A 24,796-nucleotide genomic window follows, 5' to 3' on the forward strand; every position below is an offset into this window, starting at 1 on the left:
CCAGCACTTGAAGTCCCCCTAAATTCTCCAGCCTCTGGACATCCTTCCCAATGCACCTGCAATTTTGGTTCATTCTAGGTCCTTCTCCAGCATCTGCCTCCCTTCCCTCAAATCATTCTTTAGCCATAGGTCTCCCCCAACATTGGATCCATCACGTATCCCCCAACATCTCCCTCTCCCCAGTCTTTCACCAGAGCCCTTGTCACATTCCTGGTAGGAGACTGAATTTTATGAGGTTGGCCTCTCTTGTATCTCCAGCCCAAGCCTCACTGAAGGAGGACTAGATGGTGCCAAGGGACAGGAGGAACACGGGTGCCGGCAGGTGTTGATGGCAGAACTTGCAGCGGGAGATACAGGCTTGAGGACATCAGGCCAGGAGCAGATGTGATGCATGCTGGAACAGCCAAGGTTAAAGGGGCACTTTGCATGTACTGCAGTTTCTGGAAGCGTGGCTTGTTGCAGCTCTCAGCAGGCTTTAGGCAGGAAAGCCAAAGCAGGCACTCAGAAGTGGTATGAAGCCAAGTCGAAGCAGCTGTAATGTCACAGAGGTAGGTCAGTAGCAGGCAGGCAATGAGGTACAAAAGTGTAGGCAGAGGCATGGTAAGGAAGAGGGCCAAAGTCAGGAACAGGTGGACAGAGGTACAGGATCAGATCAGTAACAAGCTGGGTTGTCAACAGAAGATCCAGCACTCAAGGTGAATCCCCTTAGACCGGAAAGGAAGGTAACATGGCTGTCCAAAAAAAAAAACCCGGTGTTCCTCAGATGTGACCAATAAGGAAGAAAAGGCAGGTCCACATAGTGCAAAACCGTAAACATTTATTTTTGAGAAAAGGTTCTCAACACTTACAGCAATCCAGTGAATAATCAATGGTTAAAATGGTAGTTCCCAGCATAAATAAATGACTTGTATACAAGCTCAATTGGCGTGGTTGGTTCAGACACAGACTATGTCCTACATGTTTCATCATATGGGACATCATTGAGGACATGGGGTCTATGTCCACCTCCATGTCATTATATAGTGTCCAGGGCAGGGAGCGAACAGCTGTCTCCGGTAAACAAATTCCATGTATTATCAATATGGCCACCGTTCTGCCAAGCCTCGGGAACACTTGTATAGCCAAGCCTCTTTTTGAAAAAAGGCCACCTCAAGGAATGAACCAAGCCTCGTTTTTTATAATCAAAATGGCTGTTACAAAATCTATATAGATGGCCAAGCCTCGTTTTGAAAACAAGATGGCCACGTCAAAATCTGAGTAGAAAACCAAGCCTCGGTTTGGCGACCAGTGGATGGCCAAGCCTCGTTTTGAAAACAAAATGGCCACATCAAAAATCAAAGTACGAAGACATTATATGTAGCACTAACTCCTGAAAGAGCTGCTGGTTATTTTGGGCCTACAGTTACCTTCCATTCTCCTTGTGACACGTCTAGGGGATGTCCCATGGTAGATGACCCAGTAACTTAAGACTGACAATAGATGCACTTGAATGGATTTTATTTGCAAAACTCAAACCATTGAACAGTCTTTCAACTTGGGATCAGAGGGTTGGAAAGGGAAGTTCAGGTACTCTCAATGTCAAAGTCCAAAAACGTTAAAGAACTTGCTTACTTTGACTGCATCCGGAGAATAGCCATTCGCAGCTGGATAAACACTCAGGTTGGACAGTCCCTCTCTCACAAGGCCTAGCAGCCAACAAGATGTTTACTCAGGAACAAAGTCTTTGTCACAGACGTTGTTGCAGAACATGTAGGGAAACTAAGCTTTACAACACTTGTAGGATACCTGGATCTTTCAGCCTGCTTGGCGATATCCACAAGACCGGATTCTTTCGGTAACTTCAGCACTTCCAGGTTCTTGTTCAGAAAACCAACCCGTACGTGGTGTTCTTCTAAAGAGTCCTCCCCTGGAATGCTCGACGTACAATAGGTCTCTCCAGAACCGGAGAAGGCACCCAACCACCTCAGAATCCTCCTTCAGTTTCCTTGCCTTGGGCTAGCCAGCCCCGAGGCATTACAGTCGGGTGGATCTGCACCCCAGGCCATAGCCTTCCTGGGGGATGGTCAGGAGGACCAGGACCAAGTAGTCAGCACATCATACTGGACCGGAACCCCGAACCGTGTGATGCCCGCATCTTAAATACCCTTTCCCAGAGGGCACAGCGAGAGGGTCACTCCCACTGACCTGACTCCAAGGGAGAGAGTAATTTAAACACCTGACCAGACCCTAGTTCCATGCCTGCCAGAAGAGACAGTGCCCCCTGTGGCCAGGCTTAACATTTCACAGTCCAGTCAGACTGATACAGAAGTCAAATTTAGACACATAATACCCAAACCTAACTGCAGTTTAGGTAGAGTTTAATTTTGAAAAACATATAGCGCATGCTCTTCAGGAGCCCGCTGCTACATATATATAAGAATAACTAAATCTGTGTCTGTAGTGCATGTTCAAACCTTAATACTAGAAATAATAACATGGTATTAGATTTTTACTCCAGGAGTATATAATGAGTTTGGCAGTTATAGAGAAATGTTTAAATAATATATTACAATTTAACTAAACCCATTGGATTTCAGTTGACTAAAATGTACTGGAGATTTTAGTTGACTAAAATACAACTATAACATTTCAGATGACTAAAATACGACTACCGTATATACTCGAGTATAAGCCGAGATTTTCAGCCTCTTTTTTGAGGCTGAAAGTGCCCCCCTCGGCTTATACTCGAGTCATCGCTGTCTGCCCGCTCGATCAGCGTGTCGAGCAGACAGACAGCGGCCATTCTATGATTCAAAAGCCGCGCCTCCGGCTCCGCCTTCGCCTGTGATAGGCGGAACACTGAATTTCCCAGCAGCCTGTGTTCCGCCTATCACGGGCATCGTCTCATCCTCGTACTACGGACGAGGATGATACGACGTCCGTGATAGGCGGAACACAGGCTGCTGGGAAATTCAGTGTTCCGCCTATCACAGGCGAAGGAGGAGGCGCGGCTTTTGAATTTTACAATGGCCGCCGACGAAGAGGGCACGGGACGGAGGCAAGGCAAGGCACGGCACGGGACGGGACGGGACGGGACGAAGGCAAGGCACGACACGGGACGGAGGCTCGGGACAAAGGCTCGGGACACAGGTAGGCTGGACACACACACACACACACACACACACACACACACACACACACACACACACACACACACACACACACACACCTGTACTGCCCACTAAACATGATGGGATTTTTGTCGTGGCTATGACGCAAAGTGGCTGCTGGATGGTCTTCTCTGTGTGGGTGGCCAGCGGGAATAAATCTGCGACTCAACTATTCCCTTTTCCCTGCCAAAGTGAATGGGTCCTCAGCCCTGGTTCACACTATATTGCCATGCAGCTAACACTGCAAACCCTATTCATTTCCGCACTGCGTTTTGCGATCTGCTGCGGGTGTAGGTGCAGGTAGGCTGGACACACACACACACACACACACACACACACACACACACACACACACACACACACACACACACACACACACACGGATGGAGACACACACACACGGATGGATGGATGGATGGAGACACACACACACACAGGGATGGATGGATACACACACACACAGGGATGGATGGATGGATGGAGACACACACACACAGGGATGGATGGATGGATGGATGGAGACACACACACACAGGGATGGATGGATGGATGGATGGAGACACACACACACAGGGATGGATGGATGGATGGACACACACACACACAGGGATGGATGGACGGACACACAGGGATGGACGGACACACAGGGATGGACGGACACACAGGGATGGACGGACACACACACAGGGATGGACAGGCATGTCTCACCCTCGGCTTATACACGAGTCAATAAGTTTGCCAGTTTTTTTGGGGGTAAATTGGGGGCCTCGGCTTATATTCGGGTCGGCCTATACTCGAGTATATACGGTAAAACTAAAATGGCATTTTAATCAAAAGACTATAATTAAACCAAAATGAAATTTGACATCAAAATTAACACTGCTTTTACACAGATCATTCCACGGCCTCTGGTCTCCCCCTAAGATTTATGAGGCAACTCTGTGGAGGTTATTTTAATTTCAAGAGCAAAAACACGAGAATGTACAAAGCAAATTATTTTGAATGCAAAGTGGTGTTTCCCATAGCAATTTTATTCATTTATCTAGTCCAGCTTATATGAAGCAAGATAACCTACTTTATAACTAATCAGTGCTTGTGTTCATGCAGGTCTATTAATCAGCTCTGATACAATCAGCTCAGGGACAGTTGGGAAGAAGGATGAGTCGCACTGTGGATACATGGGGGCCAAAAGTAAAGCTTGGGGGCAAACATAATTCTTTGGGGGGTACATAATATATATTCGAGGAACACATGCAAAATTTTAAGGCCACATATGATACTTGAAGGGCATTTATAATCCTTGGAAGCATCTGCAAAATTTGGCATACATGTCATACTTTGGGGGCACACATGAAACTTGGGAAAACAATACTTTGGGGGGACAGGTGATACTTGGGGGGAACAGGTTATATTTTGGTGAAACAGATGGTACTTGGAAGATGTTGGGTCACTTATAGTCTCCTATACTGTCTGGGTCCCTGGATTCATGATTTGTTGTGTCATAGAAGAAGATCAATCTATCTCTTTCATTGTGAATACTGATCATGCTGTCTCTTTCATTGACGGGCTGATTAGATATAGGAGATTTTTTTTAGCTGTGGCACCTTCTTTCATGTGGTATATTTCTTTTGTGTCCAAGTTATTATAATGAGGATTAGTTTGTACCAGAACCTTGTCCCTGCCTGGGAGTTGCATTGATTCAGGTCCAGTTTTGTATTTAGTTCTCTGGGTGATTTGAAAATTCAGAGGGGCTCGCAGGAGAAAATGACGTCATATTATGGAACTTTTTACTGGTGTTCCATTCATGCTATCTCCATACTGTTAGCAGCACTCAGTGCAGAGGTGCTCCTCGTGTTGATTGTGCCTCATCTCTCAGTGTAGTCACTGTGAGAGTGGGGTGCCTAGTGCCAGTGCCTACGTCTTATCCATCATGGTTGTCAATGCTCTTCACAGTGAGGAAAGGCCACCTGCTAATCATGTCTCAGGCCTTCTGGATAGGAGTCGTGTGCTATGCTGTGAGCTAGAAGAGCTCCACTGGGTATCTGTAGACACTGAGCAGCAATCTTCCACATTTCTGTTCTGTGGGTTCTCTGTCCCCTGGATAAGATTTTCTTTGGAATAAAATTCTTATTCACCATTAAATTGATCTGAAGAATTCTGTAGAGAAAATCTAGACCAGCTGCATTTTGCTGATACACTTATTTAAAAATGGCAGAATCCCATGCTTTGAGTTCCCTACCTTTCTGCGTATCCATCTTTTATCCAGTCTGCAAGCTCCAGGTGTGTTGTAGCACAGTGTGTCCAGTTGTGAGAGAACAGAACAAAACCACTAAAAAGGTCCTATTTGTAATGCACAATTATAAATGTCCTAACTTTATCTTTTGGAACATAATCTCTCTGTCCCTCATTATTCCTCAGATGTCCCTCCTTTTAGGTCTGGTATAGAGATCTGTATAAATAAATATCCTATTTAGCTGCCAAATTGTTTATGTTGCACTAAACTTTCCTTCGCCATGTGTGTCTTTGTCCATGTGGCCTCCCCCAGTATCCTGTGGAGAGAAATCACTTCCCAGTGTACACATGGCGTCTCCCAGCCAGTATCCTGTGGAGAGAGATCCCTTTCCAGTGTCCATGTGGTCTCTCCACATATCCCATGGGCAGAGATCACATCCTCGTGTCCATGTGGCTTCTCCCTGTACTATGGACAGAGATCCTTTCCCTGTGTCAATGTTGCCTCTCCCTGTATCCTATGGACAGATATTGCTTGCTTGTGCCCATGTGGCCTCTTCTTATATTTTGTGGACAGAGATCCCTTCTCTGTGTCCATGTGATCTCTCCCTGTACCCCATGGACAGAGATTCCTTACTGTGTCTATGTGGCCTCTCCTTGTATACTGTGGACTGAGATACCTTCCTGTTTCCATGTGGCCTCCCCCTGTACTCTATAGACAGAGATTGCTTCCTCATGTCCATGTGGCCTCTCTCTGTATTCCGTGGACACAGATCACTTCATCATGTTCATGTGGCCTCTCCCTATATCTTATGGACAGAGATTACTTCCTTGTGTCTATGTGGCATCTCCCTGTATCCTGTGGACAGAGATCCCTTCCTTTTGTCTATATAGCCTCCCCCTGTATACTGTGATCCCTACCCTGTGTCCATGTGGCCTCTCTCTGTGTGCTGTGTATGCTTCTTCATGTCCATGTTGCCTCATCCTGTATCCTATGGACAGAGATCCTCCTTTCCTTGTATCCATGAGGCCTCTATCTGTATCCTATGGACAGAGATCCTTACCCTGTGTCCATGTAGCCTTTGGACCCTTTGGACAGAGATTATTTTCCTACTCTTATGTAGCCTCTCCCTATATGCTGTGGACTGAGATCCCTTCCCTGTGTCCATGTGGCCTCTACCTGCATCCTGTGGACAGAGATCCTTTGTCTGCATCCCTCTGGCTTGTTTCTGTATTTTGTAGTGTGGACAGAGATTTCTTCAATGTCTCCAGGTAGCATGTCCTCATTTGCTATGGACAAAGATTGCTTCCTTGTGTACATTCTGCGTCTCCCTGTATCCTATGGATAGAGATCGCCACTTCCTTGTGTCCATTGTGCCTCTCCCTGTCTCCTATGGACAGAGATCCTCCTTTCCTTGTGTCCATCTGGCCTCTCCCTGTATCTTATGGACAGAGATCCCTACCTTGTTTCCAGTTTGCATCTTCCTGTATCCTATGGACTGAGACCCCTTCCCTTTGTCCATGTGGCCTCTACCTGCATCCTGTGGACAGAGATTCCATCTCTGTTTCCCTCTGGCCTGTTCTTGTATTCTATAGTGTGGACAGAGATTTATTTAATGTGTCTATGCAGCCTCTCCTTGTATGCTATGGATAAAGATTACTTCTTTGTGTCCATGTTGCCTCTCCCTGTATCCTATGGACAGAGGTCACTGATTCTTTGTGTCCATGTGGCCTCAACCTGTATCCCATGAACAGAGGTCTTTTTCCTGTGTCCACGTGGCCTCTACCTGTATACTGCAGACTGGGATCTCTTCAGTATGTCTAACCCTAAAAGACCTTCATATCCGCTTTCTAAGGGTTTTAAAAAATGCCATGTAAACAACAAGCTTGATGACATCATCAATCAATGCCATCAGAGCACATGGCTCCTTGTGTCCATGTGGCCTCAACCTGTATCCTATGAACAGAGGTCTCTTTCCTGTGTCCACGTGGCCTCTACCTGTATACTGCAGACTGGGATATCTTCAGTATGTCTAACCCTAAAAGACCTTCATATCCACTCTCTAAGGTAAGGGGACCAGATTTTTTTAATGAAATCCAGGGACGTATTTTTTACTAGTAATGGCGGCAATTAGCGACTCTGCCCATCACCGCCTGCCTCACAGCCTGCCTCACAGCCTGTCAAGTCTTACTCTCTGGGCCCCGAGTACTACTGGGTGAGAAGTGGAATGAGCATGCACCTTAGCATGCAGAACGAGCATGCACCTTAAACTGAAGAAATATTCTCTCCACTCTGACCAGCACATGATCATCAGAAAGGGGCACAGAATAACTACCATAATTCTAGTAGTACTAAAGCTAGTAGGAGTGGCAGAGCGCGGGGGGGGGAGGGGTGTAGTTCAAATTTTTTTTTTTTATTCTGCACTGTCCAAATCCAATCCGGGGACAAAACCAGGGACAGACTTGGTTCAGGGACATTGTCCTCAATCCCCGAAAACTGGGGATGTCTGGTCACCCTACTCTAAGGGTTTTTCAAAAATGCCATGCAAACAACAAGCTTGATGACATCATCAATCAATGCCATCAGAGCATGGCAACCTTATCAGAAGTGGCCTAACAAACAAAGCTACATTGTATCACATAGTATCAGTTGTAAACAGGAAAAGGTGCAAATGTCTCCCAGATTGTAGTAGCTGTAGATGTGTATGTTCAGATTTACCATTGATGTCATTATGCTGTGTGGGAAGTGTTAGTACAAAGCTCTATTCATTGTTTGTAGGTTAGAAACATTACATGTCCCACTGATCCAAAAGACTCAACCTGCCTGCTGAATAACTGTGACATTGGCCCTGTAATCATCATTATCTGGCCGAAAAACTTTGGAGTTGCCGTTTTCTGCATGGCTAGGGTACCCCAGATAATAACCATCCCCATACCAATCCTAAACATCCCCGAACTTTGTATATACAAATGACACTCGACACTGAACTGGAGGAAAGTGACAGTTTGGCCATTTTTTTAACAAATAAATATTAAAATCTCTTTAAAATTATCAATCAAAAACCAGTACCCATAATGTATCACTAGAACTAGGTTGCAGGTCTTAGGAGGCATCAGATACCCCATTCAGCTTGAGTATCACCATTATACCCAATTATCCCCAGCCACGCAACACCGGCTCAGGGACAAACCCATTTCACTTTACTATCCCCAGCCACGCAACACCGGCTCAGGGACAAACCCATTTCACTTTACTATCCCCAGCCACGCAACACCGGCTCAGGGACAAACCCATTTCACTTTACTATCCCCAGCCGCTCAACACCGTCTCAGGGGCAAACCCATTTCACTTTACTATTCCCAGCCGCACAACACCGGCTCGGGGACAAAAATTACAGCTCCAAATTGCTAATGCCTCCACAGGAGGGTTGCCACCTCATCCCATTAGACTCAAACACATATGAATTACACAGGTTCTGAGGCTAATTGAATGCAGATAAGGCACCAAGTGAGTTTAATTACCACCTTAATCAGCCACAGAACTTGTGTAATGCATATGTGTTTGGTTTTAAAGGGATGAGGTGGCAAGATTACTCCATAGACCCCAACAGCCACATGTCTAGGCTAATAAAATGAAAAAATTCCACATCTGAAGGGTGGGAGGGCGGGACTTCCTTCTTCTTTGGATCCACCATGTGTCTGCTGTTGTGTTCCGTACTGCATGTCTCCCCTCACAAAACAACCAGCCAATCCTGATAACCTTCCCTTCCTCACTGCCTATAATTAACCCTTTCTTGTCAATTATCACTGTGTCCCCTACCATGAAGCTCTTCGCCTATTTTTTATTTTTTTGCTACGGCCTTGTCTTTCTTCTGAATGGCCTTGATGCTGCATATTCTCTGCTTTCAGCACCATTTGTTCTTTGTGAGCCCAGTGGAGTCTCACATATAAATGTGGGAGCATAAGAGGGAAGTTGCTGGTAATCACATGACAAGAAGCTTCAGTCCTAAATAGAAGCCCACTGAAAAGCCTGCCGAAGGGGACCTGGTGACTTTGACACAGTTGCAGCGCTTTCTGCCATAGCATTAATATTTCATTGATCGATTTTACTTTAATGGAGAATTTTTTTTTGCAGATGTCACATTCTTTGAATTGATTTAACTTCTGATCTTTAACCATATTGGTTTTAAATCTGCAGGTGCGCGGTGGACAATCGAGTGACGCGGGTGGCCTGGCTGAACCGCAGCACCATCTTATACACCAGCAACGATAAGTGGTCCATAGACCCCCGTGTGGTTCTGGTAGCCAACACCAAGACCCTGTACAGCATCGAGATCCAAAATGTGGACATCTATGATGAGGGACCATACACCTGCTCTATCCAGACAGACAATCACCCCAAAACCTCCCGTGTACACCTCATTGTACAAGGTAAGAATGATTTTTACCTAATCATGAAGTTACTTTGATCGGAGCACACATCTTTCTTTCATTTCATTTCTTGTAAAAAAGTGTGTTATTGTTTCTCAATTGAATTGTTCAGGTACCAGGATCGGTTCACACAGGGGCAACACGACTTTGAGCGAGACTTTGGGAGGCAACTTGGACACGACTTGAGTATGAATCACAGCACGACTTGAGGCAACTTACAAGGCAACTTGAAGTTGCTTCCAGGACAGGGGACTTTACCAGTGGCCAATCACATAATAATCAGCTCTGTGGGAGGGAGGGGTTTGCCTAGAAAACTATTTTTACTTCCTGGAAAGTTGCTTCAGTTAAGACAGGGGATCAGACTTGGAGGCAACTTCTATTGAAATCAATGGGTACCAGTTGCCTAGACGTCGGATTGAAGTAGTACAGGAACCTTTTCTGAAGTCGGAGCGACTTCAGTAGTGTACATTAAGGGCCGGTTCACACTGCAGGCGATGCGAGGCGACACCGACTTGCCTCGCCGCGACCTGCCGCGACCTCAGCGGCAACTTGCAGATGACTTCTGTATAGAAGTCAATGCAAGTCGCCCCGAGGTCGCCCAGAAGTAGTACAGGAACCTTTTTTCTGAGTCGGAGCGACTCGAGTCGCTCCTCTCAGAACGGTTCCATTGTACAGAACGGGGGCGACTTGCCTTATGTAAACTTTCTGTTCTAGCAGAGTATACTAGGAGCCTTATAGCTGGTTATGTGGCTGCTTACTCAAGTCATGACTGGTGTATGGCTGATGTATCATCTGCCCCATTCCTGATACCAACCCTATAGGTTGCCTAATAAACCTTAGAAAAGGAATACGCAACACCATCTGGATTTTAAATGACCATAGAGGCCCCTTTATTAACAGCCATAACAAAATTTTATATAACTCAACTTTTTGTACCCAACTTAAACTGACTGCTATGTCTAAGGTTCATGAAGGAAAGTTTTTCTATCGCATCGGCTGTATCACCACCACCTAGGCATCCTGGCCCCTAGCTGCAATTCCACCAGCTCAGGGACAAACTATTACTAATTTCTTTTTGCCGGATGCAGCCTGCTAACCGATAGCCAATTATTTCCATGATAGGGAAGGTACCCATACCAAGATAGGCCCAACCCGTTCCACACCACATACTGTATACCTTCCAACATTCTGACCTTCAAGAACCCGAGACCCCTGCAGCCATTAACCTAAATGAGAAAACACAACATTAAACCACACTGCTTGAAAAGATAGGGAGGGAGGTAGGGAAAGAAAAGCTACCTGTGCCGATGTCTCTCTCCTGCTGACCCCCTTCTGAAAGAAACTGCCCCTGACTCCAACCCAGTAACCAGGCTGAACCCCTATCTTACCACTGAGCCAATAGCAAATCCCCAATTGACACTAACTTGTAAAATTGACCATTTAGCCTGCCCAACCACCCCAGTCATGTGGCCCCTACACCTAGATTCCCTTCTGCTCTGGCCTGTTCTGTTTGGTAACAAAATATCTATGGCCTCATAGTGCTAGACCAAGTTTGACTTGGTGGCCTTTTGAAGCAACTACAAGTAATGGTGTTGTTCAGAACCAGAAATATGTAGTAGAAAATCACCATTACTCCAAAGATTATTTTTTTAACAGTTTATTATGAACACATAGTGGTTGATTTATCAAGAATTTGCGTAGACATTTGCCAAGTTAAAGTTCATTTGTTTTGTGCCAAAGGGGCATAAAAAGATAATGTGAATAGGCTTTTCCTGTGCTGTTCTAATGTAAAACATAGATTTTTTACAAAACAAAAAAAGTTTCCCCATGCAGTGGGGCTGTACTGCACATGTCAACTGCTCATTTTTGTCTAGGGCAGAGGTCTCTTAACTTTCTTAATCAAGAGCCAGTTTATTGTCCTTCAGATTTTAGGAGTGCCGGATTGTGGGCAGTGGGAGTAGAAGAGTAGAAAATGTACTGGGGTCACTGGGAGTAAAGAGTGCCCCAGTGCTCCCAGGGGGAGAAATGTTACCCCATCATTGGTGTCATTGGGGGGAATAGTGCCCCATTGTTGGCGCTAGTGGAATGAATAGTGTCTTGTCTCAGTGGAAGGAATGGTGCCCTAAGGGCCGGTTCACACTGCGGCGCGAGGCGAGGCGACACGGCTCGCCTCGCCTCGCTCCCGCAAGTCGTCCCCATTGAGTACAATGGAACCGTTCTGAGAGGAGCGACTCGAGTCGCTCCGACTCAGAAAAAAGGTTCCTGTACTACTTCGGGGCGACTTCGGGGGCGACTTGCATTGACTTCTATGCAGAAGTCCTCTGCAAGTCGCCGCTGACCCCCCCTGCAAGTCGCGGCGAGGAAGTCGGAGACGCCTCGCCGCTGCTCGCAGTGTGAACCGGCCCTAAGGGTGGGATAAAGGAAAGCAAAGCCACAGTTTGGAGACCACTGGTCTAGGGGATTGGAGAAAGGTATATACTCACCTGATCCTCTGCTCCACCCGTAAACGGTGCTCCCCTACGATGGACTGTTCCTGGTGTACTCACATTCAAAGCAGTTCTATGGACGTGATGACATCAGGAACAGTCCACCGCACAAGATCACTAGACCATGGAGGGGAGCAGGAGCCACAGGGACTGTTCTCGTGCGGGGGATGGGGAATCAGATGATGATGCAAGTGTATTTCCATTCTTCAATCCCCTAGACAAAAACAAGCAAATGACCTGTGGAGTAAGGGAACAGCCCCACTGCATTGGAATTTTTTTTATTTTGCCCAGAGTTCAGCTTTAACATTTAAATTTATATGTTTAGCACTATCTAGTGGCCATATGTAGCATTTTGCATAAAAAAAAATGAACAGCACAAGATATACAGTGCCTTGAAAAAAGTATTCATACCCCTTGAAATTTTCCACATTTTGTCATGTTACAACCAAAAATGTAAATGTAATTTATTGGGATTTTATGTGAGACCAACACAAAGTGCCACATAATTTTTGAAGTGGACAGAAAATGATAAATGGTTTTCCAAATTTTTTACAAATAAATATCTGAAAAGTGTGGCGTGCACTTATTTTCAGCCCCCTTTACTCTGATACCCCTAACTAAAATCTAGTGGGACCATTTGCCTTCAGAAGTCCCATAATTGGTAAGTAGAGTACACCTATATGTAATTTAATCTCAGTATAAATACAGTTGTTCTGTGAAGCCCTCAGAGGTTTGTTAGAGAACCTTAGTGAACAAACAGCATCATGAAGGCCAAGGAAAACACAGACAGGTCAGGGATAAAGTTATGGAGAAATTTAAGTTTGAACATCTCATCCTAAAATAGAGCATGGCACAACTGCAAACCTACCATGACGCTCTGGTCAGATGAGACCAAAATTGAATTTTTTAACCTAAAAGCAAAGAGCTATGTGTGCCAGAAAACTAACACTGCACATCACCCTGAACACAGCATCCCCACCTTGAAACATGGTGGTGGCAGCATCATGTTGTGGGGATGCTTTTCTTTAGCAGGGACAGGGAAGCTGGTCAGAGTAGACGGGAAAATGGATGAAGCCAAATACAGGGCAATTTTAGAAGAAAACCTGTTAGAGTCTGCAAAAAGAATTGAGACGGAGTGGAGGTTCACCTTCCAACCACAACCTTAAACATACAGCCAGAGCTACAATGGAATGGTTTAGACCAAAGCATATTCATGTGTTAGAATGTCCCAGTCAAGTTTTGTTGTTGTGACCCATTGGCACAAAAGAAGTGTACTTTCACTAGAAAAATGGCTGTGAGTTAGGAAGAACTTATGATTCCATGAGTCAGTTAGAAAAGAAAAGTCTGTCAATTCCTAAAGCCGCGTACACACGGGCGGACTGTATGGCCTACTTAGTCCGTCATACAATCCGACGGACAGTCCATCATACTTTCGAATGAACGGACTTGACCACACACGGATGCACAAACAGTCCGTCGAAAGCTTGCGCGATGACGTGTACAGCACGTACGACGGGACTAGAAATAGGAAGTCCAATACACAGCAATGCACCCTTCCGCCGTGTAAATCCTTTCTGAGCATGCGCCATTCTTAGTCCGTCGAACTAGCCTACTCACGAGCGGATTGTCCACTGAAACCAAAGTATGACGGACAGAATTTCGAAAAATCCGAAATACTTAGTACGCCAGACTGCACGCTGAAAAAGTCCGCTGAAGCCCACACACGAGCGGACTGTCCGCTGAAATGTGTTTCGACGGACTAAGTAGGCCATACAGTCCGCCCGTGTGTACGCGGCATAAGAATCAAAGAGTCCATGAGCTACTGAGAGTACTGAGTACTGTGAGTAACTGAGTGCTGAGCAACTGTGTATGGTGTACTACTGGATAAATGGGAGTAACTGTGTACTGAGTCCTATGAGTAATGGGGTACTAATAAATTATTGTCAGGAAGCAAGTTTACAGTTATTCGGTCAGAGTAAAACTCCTAATCCTCTAGGACAGCCTTTCTCAACCTTTTCAACACAGAGGAACCCTTGAAATAGTTCTCTGGTCTCAGGGAACCCCTGTTAAAAATTATAAATCTACAACTCATGATACATTAGTGTGATGGTCAGTGGGAAGAATGGTCCTTACACTTGTGGTCATTGGGAAGAATTACCTCCTTACAGATAGCTAAAAAGATCAATGGTGTCAGTGGGAACTTATCTCAGAGGCAGAAATTGCCCAATGCTGAAGGAACCCCTAGCAACCTCTGGAGGAACCCTGGTTGAGAATCACTGCTCTAGGAGTATCCCCATTAAATTAGTGAGTAATGTGTCCAACAGGTATGGAAATGCGACTCGGTGCACATCTTGTGATATGTATGTGTTCCATGAGCATCCGATCGAGGTCGAATACTGCTGCACAAAATGTGAGCATGTTGCTTTCTTAGAAGCCCAGGTCCTGAATCTAGGGAAGCAGCTGGCAACACTGGGATGCCTCTCCAACCTGAAAGCAAGCTTTGAATGTACCAGACAGGCACTGGCAGGGGCCAGCACAGAGGCAGGTGGAGTTACAGGGGTGCAGGCAAAAGAGCAGAGTAGCTGGGTGACAGTTAGGCGGAGTAGAGGGGAAAGCATCAAGGAGGCTGGTCCTGGGCTGGAAAAGCCAAGTAAGTTTGCCCTGTTGCATGATATTGAGGAAACCAGTCAAGGAGCAGGATTGCTGGAACAGTGACGCCCCTAGCTGCCAAGGGAAAAACTCCTTCAGTGAGGGTGGGGGCAAGGCTAAGGGTAAGGAAAGACAGATTATGGTGGTAGGGAATTCAGTTATTAGAAGGACAGAGAAGGCACCGGAAGCCCCGAACTGTATGTTGCTTACCGGGCGCTTGGGTTCGGCACATTGCGGATCGGGTGGACAGATTGTTGGGTGGGGCTGGGGAAGATCCAGTTGTCATGTTACACGTGGGTACCAATGACAAAGTTAGAGGAAGATGGAGAGTCCTAAATAACGATTTCAGGGACTTAGGAGCTAAGTTGAAGAGAAGGACCTCCAAGGTTATATTTTTAGAAATACTACCGGTACCTCGAGCCAGAGAGGCAGTGGGAGATTAGGAAAACGAACAAGTGGCTAAAAGGAGGGGTTTGGGTTCCTGGAGAACTGGGCTGACTTTTCAGTGGGTCCTCCTATCAGCTGATGTATGAGACCGGGGCTGTACACCAGCCATACTAGCTTATATTTGATAGAAAGCTTCTGTATGATACTTGGGGTGGATTTACTTAAGGCAAATAGACTATGCACTTCCCAAGTGCAGTTGCACTCATTTTTCCAAGAGCTTAGTAAACGTGGTAAAGCTCTGCTGATTTCCATCATCCAATCGTGTTCAAGCTAAAATGCTGTGTATTTATTTTCCTTGCATCTGATTGGGTATTCTTTACAAAGTAAAGCTTTACAACAGTTACTAAGCTTTGGGGAAAATGAAAGCAACTGCACTTGCAAAAGTGCACGGTCGTTTTGCCTTTAAGTCTATAACATGGGGGTTGATTTATTAAAGGCAAGTTCACTGTGCACTACAAGTGCACTTGGAAGTGCAGTCGCTGTAGATCTTAGGAAAACATCTGAAATTAGGGGAAGCTCTGCTGCTTTTATCATCCAATCATGTGCAAGCAAAAATGCTGTTTTTATTGTCCTTGCATGTCCCCTTCTAGGATCTAAAGCGACTGCACTTCCAAGTGCACTAGTAGTGCACAGTGGATTTGCCTTTAGTAAATACGGTAACCCAGACGGTGTCCCATTTCTGTATTATACCTGGGGCCCCACACCATATGCTGTATTATACCAGGTGCTCCACGACATTTGCTGTATTATACCAGGGGCCCCACGCCATCTGCTGTATTATACCAGGGGCCCCATAACGGCTGCTGTATTATACCAGGTATACTATAGCTCCCAACTGTCCCTGATTTGAAGATACTGTCCCTGGTTTGGTCCCTCTGTCTTCCTAATTTGTCCCTGACTTTCGTCTGATCTATATAGTTTATATAAAATGCACTTTTTATCTTTCAAAAAGTGTTTCCCAGTGATAAACCTTTTTATCCAATTTCTAAATTGCTGCATTTGTAAATTTCAAAAGCCAACATAAAGGAATAGTAGTGGTAAAAAAAAAAAAAAACCCTTGTGGGTTTAACTAATAATTGTTTGGGATTATTATATTATTATTATTATTATACAGGTTTTATATAGCACCAACAGTTTGTGCAGCGCTTAACAAAATAAAGGCAGACATTACAGTTACATTACAATTTGGCACAAGGGGAATCAGAGGGCCCCGCTCATTAGAGCGTCCTATGCCTACACACTTTTGCTAATAGGTCTCTCTCATTCCCATCTCAAAAAGATGGGAGGTATGTACCAGGGGCCCCACACCTGCTGCTCTAATATACCAAAGCCCCCCAAATCCATCTACTGTATGATACCAGGGACCTGAATGCTGCATGATAAAAAAAGAACTTGCTTACTGGCTGCTCTTTGATACCAAGGGCCACACAACTGAAGCCAGGGGCCCTTCTCTGCATATTTCACTGACAGTAGGAACCACTTTTCTATACTGTTATTAATAGAGCACATTGCTATGGTGACCACTTTGTCTAAGAAACACTGGATTATCATTAGTGAACAGACATAAAAAGTGCTAAGGAATAAATTGTCACTTACTAATATTAACTGCCGGATACACCATGCCTACTGACTTGTTCACCCAACTGCATGATGGTGGCTTACAGTTTTCAGTTGCTTCCCACATTATACATATATACTGTGTGTGTATATATGTATATATGTATGTATATATATATTTATGTATATATATATGTATATATATATATATATATATATATATATATATATATATATATATATATAGTATGTATCTAAAAAACATTTTAGATATCACTAATTATAAGTGTTGCCTTTCTTGAACCAACGACCCTTCCACATGTCACACTCATACATCTGGAACATCATTTGGGTATAATACAATATTCACTTTAAATAATGAGCTATTAATCAGCCTCTCGTGAACCTAATTAAACCTGTTATGGAGGGTTGTAATTATTAGGTAGAAGCAGAGCTAACCTTAGGGTGAAGAATAGGTGGATGTTTGTTAATGACTGATGGGGAACCTCAACAAGGTGAGCTTCAGATGTTGTGCACTGTATTCTGTAGAAGAAACTGAATAATAAATCATAAGAGTTCATCACTAGCTACTAACAGCTCCTGCTCAGACCACTTCTAATTGAGACCTTCTATGAGACCTGTTTATCAGTTGCACTTACGTTTCCAGACCTTCTGTGCCTATAGGTTCCAATCAACTATCATCATGTGCAAAACTTCAAAAGCAAAATATTGCTATGGTTTGTGACCCTTATTGGATGAGTATATGCATGGCCAGTTTGGACACCTTTGCCCAGGAGTGCTACACCTGACTACAGGGGCTCTGTCACATTTCTGACCACTTTGAAGATAGATGGTAGCTGCAGTTCCGCTCACTGAACACATTATACAGCCCTGGCTACCATCCTATAGCCCTTCAACAATTATTGTGTAGTACCCAGGCTACAGCAGCCATCAGTGCATTTGGGATCATTGATTTGTGCAGGGGCTGTACTAGCAGTAGTGTATAGAAATCCCTTGCAATATACACTCTGTATCTGACAATCTTGTGGATTAAGTCTCTGGCCTTTGATTTTGACTCTCTTCTGTAATAAATCCACATTCTTTGACCGCCTCTTGTAGCCTAGCCATAGTCCATGACCTTCTCCTGTAGTATATCCTCAGTCTTTATATTGTATCCCCAGTCTCTGATTGTCTCCTGTAATATATCGCGTCTCTGACTGTCTCCTATGGTGTGCCCGAATCTGTGCCCATTTCCTGCAGTATGTCTCTAGTCTGTCACTATCTCTTGCAGTATGTCCTAAAGCTCTGCTCTGTCTCTGGCCCTCCACTGTTCCCTGCCCCTCCTCTATCCCCATACCTTCTCTGTTCTTCTATCCATCCCTATCCCACCTCTATCTCTGTCTCTTCTCTGTCCCTCATTACTCATCTGTCTACAGTCCCTCCCCTGCCCCTGGTTCATCCTCTATCCCCAATCCCTCCCCTGCCCCTCATTCCTCCTATGTCCCCAGTCCCTCCCCTGCCCCTCATTCATCCTCTTTCCCTAATCCACCTCCTGCCCATCATTCCACCTCTGTCCCCAGTCCCTCCCCCTCTTCTCATTTCTCCTCTGTACCCAGTCCCATACCTGCCCCTCATTCCTTCTATGTCTCCAGTCCCTCCCCTGCCCCTCATTTCTCCTCTGTCCCTAGTCCCTCCCCTGCCCCAATTCCTCCTCTGTACTCAGTCCTTCCCCTTCCCCTCATTCTTCCTCTGCACCCAGTCCCATCCCTGCCTCCCATTCCTTCACTGTCTCCAGTCCCTCCCCTGCCTTTTATTCCTCCTATGTCCCCAATCCCTCCCTTTAAATTCCTCTTATGTCCCCAATCCCTCCCCTTCCCCTCATTTCTCCACTGGACTGAGTCCCATCCCTGCCCCTCATTCTTTCACTGTCTCCAGCCCCTCTCCTGCCCCTCATTTCTCCTTCATTACTCATATGTCTTCCCTCTGTACTCTGTTCCCTGTCACTCCTCTGTCCCCTGCCCCTCCACTTACCACTCCTCTTCTGTCTCCATTAATCCTCTGGTCTCCATTGTCCACCTGTCCCTATTTCTTCTCCACCCCTCTTCTGTCCACATTCCTTCTCTGTGCCCAGGGCTTATGCAAGGATTTTTTACACCCTAGGCAAAACCTAATTTTTCCGCGCCTATTGGCTCCGCCCCTGACTCCACCCCCTTTGCCCTGCCCATTTGTGCTTGTCTAGTTTGCCTAGTGGTAGCACCGGCCCTGTCTGTACCCCATCATCCTCTCTCCCCATCTCTTCTTGGACCATCATCCCTTCTCCTAACCCTATCCCTCCTCTGTTCCAGTCATTCCCTTTCCCTGCCTCATTCCTACTCTATCCCTAGACCCTCCTATGTCCCTCTTCTGCCCCTCATTTCCCCTTTTTCCCCAATTCCTCCCCTTCCCATCATTCCTCCTCTGTCCCCAGTGCCTCTTCTGCTTTTCATTCCTCCTCTGTACCCAGTCTCACCCCTGCCCCTCATTTCACCTCTGTCCCCATTCCTTCCCTTTCCCCTCCTTCCTCTTTCCCTATGAGTGCTTTGATTATTATGGTGGATTTGCCCCTGTGATCCACACAGAGCTCAGTACAGGAGCAGAGTGAGCACTGTGATGTAGGTACACAAGGGTTGTGCAATGTGGAATCCTGCTGAGAACTGTGAGTAGTGGAGCCTGTCCTGAAATCCCTATGGCCAGTCATCATGGTTCACTATTCTTGTGTGGAATTGCATAGAGAGAGGCACAACGACTGTAGTTAGTTTGTGCTGCCTAGTTAATATTTTGAGGCGTCTAGAATGCAATTCTGTGTGACAAGATTGCTGTTATAAGAAGGCCTTATGCTTTTAATAGCATTTTAATGTACAGTTTGCTTAGTAAAAATTGCTTAGATGAATTGGTAATGCTTTTTGTACAGCTCTGGCAGCAGCATGTACTTTCTTCTTAGTTGATCATTACTACAGATTTGTAATAATAATTAATGAATGAAAGCTATTATAATTCTGTGAGTGGATTGTGAGATGTTTTCCTGCATATTATTTTTCAGGAGAGCAATATCAATGCAGGATCTGAAAAGGGTCACATGGGTCCCTAAATTTTCACCTCAATTGTCATTGTAAGTTTTAAGCCTCATGTACCTATAAAGAGAAGCCCGAAGTAAATAAAAAATAGGCGTAGGGCTGCATGACAAGGGGGACAGGGGAACAAGCTAGGATAGGGTTATATCGGCCGGAGATGCGACTCACCAGGATTGGGTGGTTTTCAGAGAGGTGGAGGGCTGCAGTGGGTATACAGGTTTGGGTTCAGTTTGGACAGTAATCAGTTGGACCCAACGGATGTGAAGAAACTTCCCACCCTCTTGCCCGGTGTTGGATTTGTTTATGTTGACAATGATGATTAAGAGGTAGGGGTCTTCGGAGACGTTCAAATTACTCAGTTATAATTCATGGTAGGGGACCCATCTAAGGTATGGAGTCCTCTGTGATATCCCAGCTAATGGTGGGTTTACTGGGACGTGGTAAATAGTAAGTATCTGCGTATCTGCGCAAGGTGGGTTGTCCTTGAGCCAATGTTGTGTGGCTGGGGAGTTTTTAATATTATTATTATTATACAGGATTTATATAGCGCCAACAGTTCGCGCTATATAAGGGCAGACAGTACACTTACAATGCAAATCAACACAGGAGGGATCAGAGGGCCCTGCTTGTTAGAGCTTACAATCTAGAAAGGAGGGTCAAGTGGAAACAAAAGATAATAACTGTGGGGGGTGAGCTGATGGTGAAAATGAAAATACAGTTGTTAGGTGTGGGTAGGATAGGCTTCTCTGAAGAGAAGGGTTTTCAGGGATCATCTATAAGCGAATAGAGTAAGAGATAAATAGACAGATTGGGGTAAGGCATTCCATAGGATTGGAGAGGCTTTGGAAAAGTCCTGGAGGCGAGCGTGGGAGGAGGTGACAAGGGAGCTAGAGAGCAGGAGGTCTTGAGAGGAACGAAGAGAATGATAGAGTATTTAGAGACTAGGCTAGTGATGTAGCTGGGGGCTAAGTTGTGGATGGCTTTGAATGTATTTGTTAGTATTTTGAATTTAATTCATTGGGTGAGCGGAAGCCAGAAGAGGGATTGACAGAGAGACGCAGATACAAACCGGATTGGTTTGTGGTGCCTCACAAGATCAGCAATTTTTAAGTTGTGGTTACTTGATGGTGAGACTTATTGTTTCTGTTTTAAAGCAATGTAGTTATTAATATATGGCCACTCGGGCCACATTTTCTCAATGTTGGTGTTATTCTCAGTATTGTTAGATAGGTTTATTTGTGATAGGTAAATAAGGGATAGTTTGTAAGAAGTGGTGAACATCTGAGTTACCTTAGTCATGATAAAGTTACAGCTGGCCATACACTATGGAATTACAGTGCCTTGAAAAAGTATTCATATCCATTGAAACTTTCCACATTTTGTCATGTTACAACCAAAAATGTAAATGTATTTTATTGGGATTTTATTTGATAGACTAACACAAAGTGGCACATAATTGTGAAGAGGAAGGAAAATTATATATAGTTTTCAACATTCTTTACAAATATCTGAAAAGTATGGCGTGCATTTGTATTCAGCCCCCTTTACTCTGATACCCCTAACTAAAATCTAGTGTTACTAGATTACCTTCAGAAGTCACCTAATTTGTAAATAGAGTCCACCTGTGTGTAATGTAATCTTAGTATAAATACAGCTGTTCTGTGAAGCCCTCAGAGGTTTGTTAGAAATCCTTAGTGAACAAACAGCACCATGAAGACCAAGGAACACACCAGACAGGTCAGGGATAAAGTTGTGGAGAAGTTTAAAGCAGGGTTAGGTTATACAAAAACACCCCAAGCTTTGAACATCTCAAGGAGCACTGTTCAATCCAGAAGTCCTGTTTGCAGTTTGCGAGAAGCCATGTGGAGGAAACAGCAAACATGTGGTAGAAGGTGCTCTGGTCAGATGAGACCAAAATTTTACTTTTTGGCCCAAGAGCAAAACGCTATGTGTGACAGAAAACTAACACTGCACATCACCCTGAACACACCATGCGCGAAACATGGTGGTGGCAGCATCATGTTATGGGGATGCTTTTCTTCAGCAGGGACAGGGAAGCTGTTCAGAGTTGAAGGGAAGATATATGGAGCCAAATACAGGGCAATCTTAGAAGAAAATCTGTTATGCCGCGTACACACGATCGGATTATCCGGCAGACTTGGTCTGGCAGGCCCATGTGTGGGCTCCGGCGGACTTTTTCTTCCCAAAAGTCCGGCGGACTTAGAAAGAAGTTTTGACTCAAAATTGTCCACCGGGCTGCCGAGTCCGCCTGTCTGTGTGCTTGTCCGCCGGACTTTTGAAATGAACGGACTTGCCCACACACGGAGAAAAGTGCGTTCATCTTGAACGTGGCTCCAGGTAGACGGAACTAGCGAAGGAAGTGAATGTTGCCGCCTCCATCTGCAAGATTGACACCTCACGACCCCCGTCACCTGGTATGGATTTAAAGGTGTAGCCCTACGCCAAAAAAATGGTGTGGGGTCCCCCCCAAGGTCCATAGCAGACCCTTATCTGAGAACGTAGCCCGGTCGGTAAGGAAAGGGGGTGGGGACGAGCAAGCATCCCCCCTCCTGAGCTGTACCAGGCCGTGTGCCCTCAACATGGGGGGGTGCTTTGGTGAAGGGGAGGCCCTGCGGCCCCCCCACCCCAAAGCACCATGTCCCCATGTTGATGAGGACAAGGGCCTTTTCCCGACAACACTGGCCATTGGTTGTCGGGGTCTGCGGGCGGGGAGCTTATCAGAATCCAGGAGCCCCCTTTAATAGGGGCCCCCATATTCCTGCCCCCTACCCTATGTGAATGAGTATGGGGTACAATGTACCCCTACCATTCACCTGGGGAAAAAAATGTACATAAAAAAACACAACACAGGTCTTTAAAATACTTTATTAGACAGCCCTGGGGGTCTTCTTCTGTCTTCGGGGGTCTTCTCGCCGAACTCCTCCACTATCTTCTGCTCTTTTTCTAGCTCTTTTACCAGCGGAGGAGCCCGGCCTTCTCCTTCATCGCCGCCGTCCGGGGGTCTTCTTCCGACTTCGGGGGTCTTATCCCGCTCTTCGGAGGTCTTGTCCCGCTCTTCGGTTCTTCTTGCCGGGCCTCCACTTTCTTCTTCCAGCTCTTTTACTAGTGTTGGCCTGGTCTTCTGTCACCGCCGCTGCCTTCTGCTTCTTCTGCTCTTCTTCTTCTTCCGTCTTCCGATGTTGACACGACGCTCTCTCTGGCTGTAATGGCAGGGACGCGTTGTGTGGCAACTTATATAGGGACAAGGGGCGGGGTCACCGGGTGATGTCACATGGTGACCCCACCCCTTATGATGTCACAGTCCCGCCAGAAAAGTCCGGTCGTGTGTGGGCAGGTCCGCTTGTTTGGAAAGTCCGGCGGACCTCCGCTGCAAAGTCTGGCAGGTTGTCCTCCAGACTAAGTCCGCCGGATAGTCCGATTGTGTGTACGTAGCATTAGAGTCTGCAAAAGACTTGAGACTGAGGCAGAGGTTCACCTTCCAGCAGGACAACGACCCTAAACATACAGCCAGAGCTACAATGGAATGGTTTAGATCAAAGCATATTCATGTGTAAGAATGGCCCAGTCAAAGTCCAGACCTAAATCCAATTGAGAATTTGTGGCAAGACTGGAAAACTGCTGTTCACAGACACTCTCCATCCAATCTGACAGAGCTTGAGCTATTTTGCAAAGAAGAATGGACACAAATGTCACTCTTTAGATGTGCAAATCTGGGAGAGACATCCCCAAAAATATTTACAGCTGTAATTACAGCGAAAGGTGGTTCTACAAAGTATTGACTCAGGGGGGCTGAATAAAAATGCGCGCCACACTTTTCACATATTTATTGGTAAAAAATGTTGAAAACCATTTATTTTCCTTCCACTTCACAATTATGTCCCACTTTGTGTTGGTCTATCACATAAAATCCCAATAAAATACATTTACGTTTTTGGTTGTAACATGACAAAATGTGGAAAATTTTAAAGGGGTATGAATACTTTTTCAAGGAACTGTAAATCTATATTACTGCACGATGACCTATTGGGTGAGTTTCCATTAAAAGGACATACATTTTTTGGGCAGCATCTGCAGACATCTTTCTGGAATCGGCTATAATTTTCCAGAAAGATGCAAAGGGGAAGATGTAGAATGAGTGTGCTAATTTTTGCTGCCTAGAGCAACCAATTGGAATCCTTGCTTCATTTTCAAAACCAATTGGAATCTTTGCTTCATTTTCAAACCTTTCCTGAGCATTGAGAGCTAAATAATTGCTATAGACATTGAGTACATTTTCTTCTAGCATAATTTGCATATCAGTCCCATGTGCATATTTATTATGGCAAAAGGTTTCCACAAACATGAAGAAATGACAATCATCTGCCACTTCAGTCTCGGTGTTGTTTCGTTCTTTAAAGTTTATAGTAATAACAGTTTGCTGAAAATTTTCTCTTCAATTTCCCTGTGCTAGAAACTTGCTAAGTGACATAAAATCAAATGATTGGAGATTATTAAGAACTGATAGGCTACTTTGACCAACCTTGCTTCACTCAAGCCTTTACTATATTGTCAGTTCCATTTGAAAATGTATGGTTCAATGTGGAGATGTCACCCAATCTTCGTTGGAAGACATTGCAGCTGCTTGATGAATGGCTTGCTTTTGCTTATGATGTGTATACAGATATAATGATATCAAACTTTCCAAAATGCAGCTCTCTATTACTGTTATAAATGGCGG

At 45.2% G+C, this 24,796-nt stretch overlaps 1 protein-coding gene across 1 annotated transcript in view; it reads left to right on the forward strand.

The window, feature by feature from the left end:
• LOC143934350 (opioid-binding protein/cell adhesion molecule homolog) overlaps window positions 1-24,796 on the forward strand; it is a 611,266-nt gene that overhangs the window by 543,561 nt on the left and 42,909 nt on the right. The window contains exon 3 of the mRNA XM_077457906.1: window positions 9,577-9,809. Within this exon, the coding sequence (XP_077314032.1) occupies window positions 9,577-9,809 (233 nt within the window). The remainder of the gene's footprint in view (window positions 1-9,576; window positions 9,810-24,796) is intronic.

Source organism: Lithobates pipiens, unplaced genomic scaffold (genome assembly GCF_037356315.1).
Source record: "Lithobates pipiens isolate NorthernLeopardFrog02 unplaced genomic scaffold, aLitPip1_a1.2 Scaffold_27, whole genome shotgun sequence".
Taxonomy (NCBI): domain Eukaryota; kingdom Metazoa; phylum Chordata; class Amphibia; order Anura; family Ranidae; genus Lithobates; species Lithobates pipiens.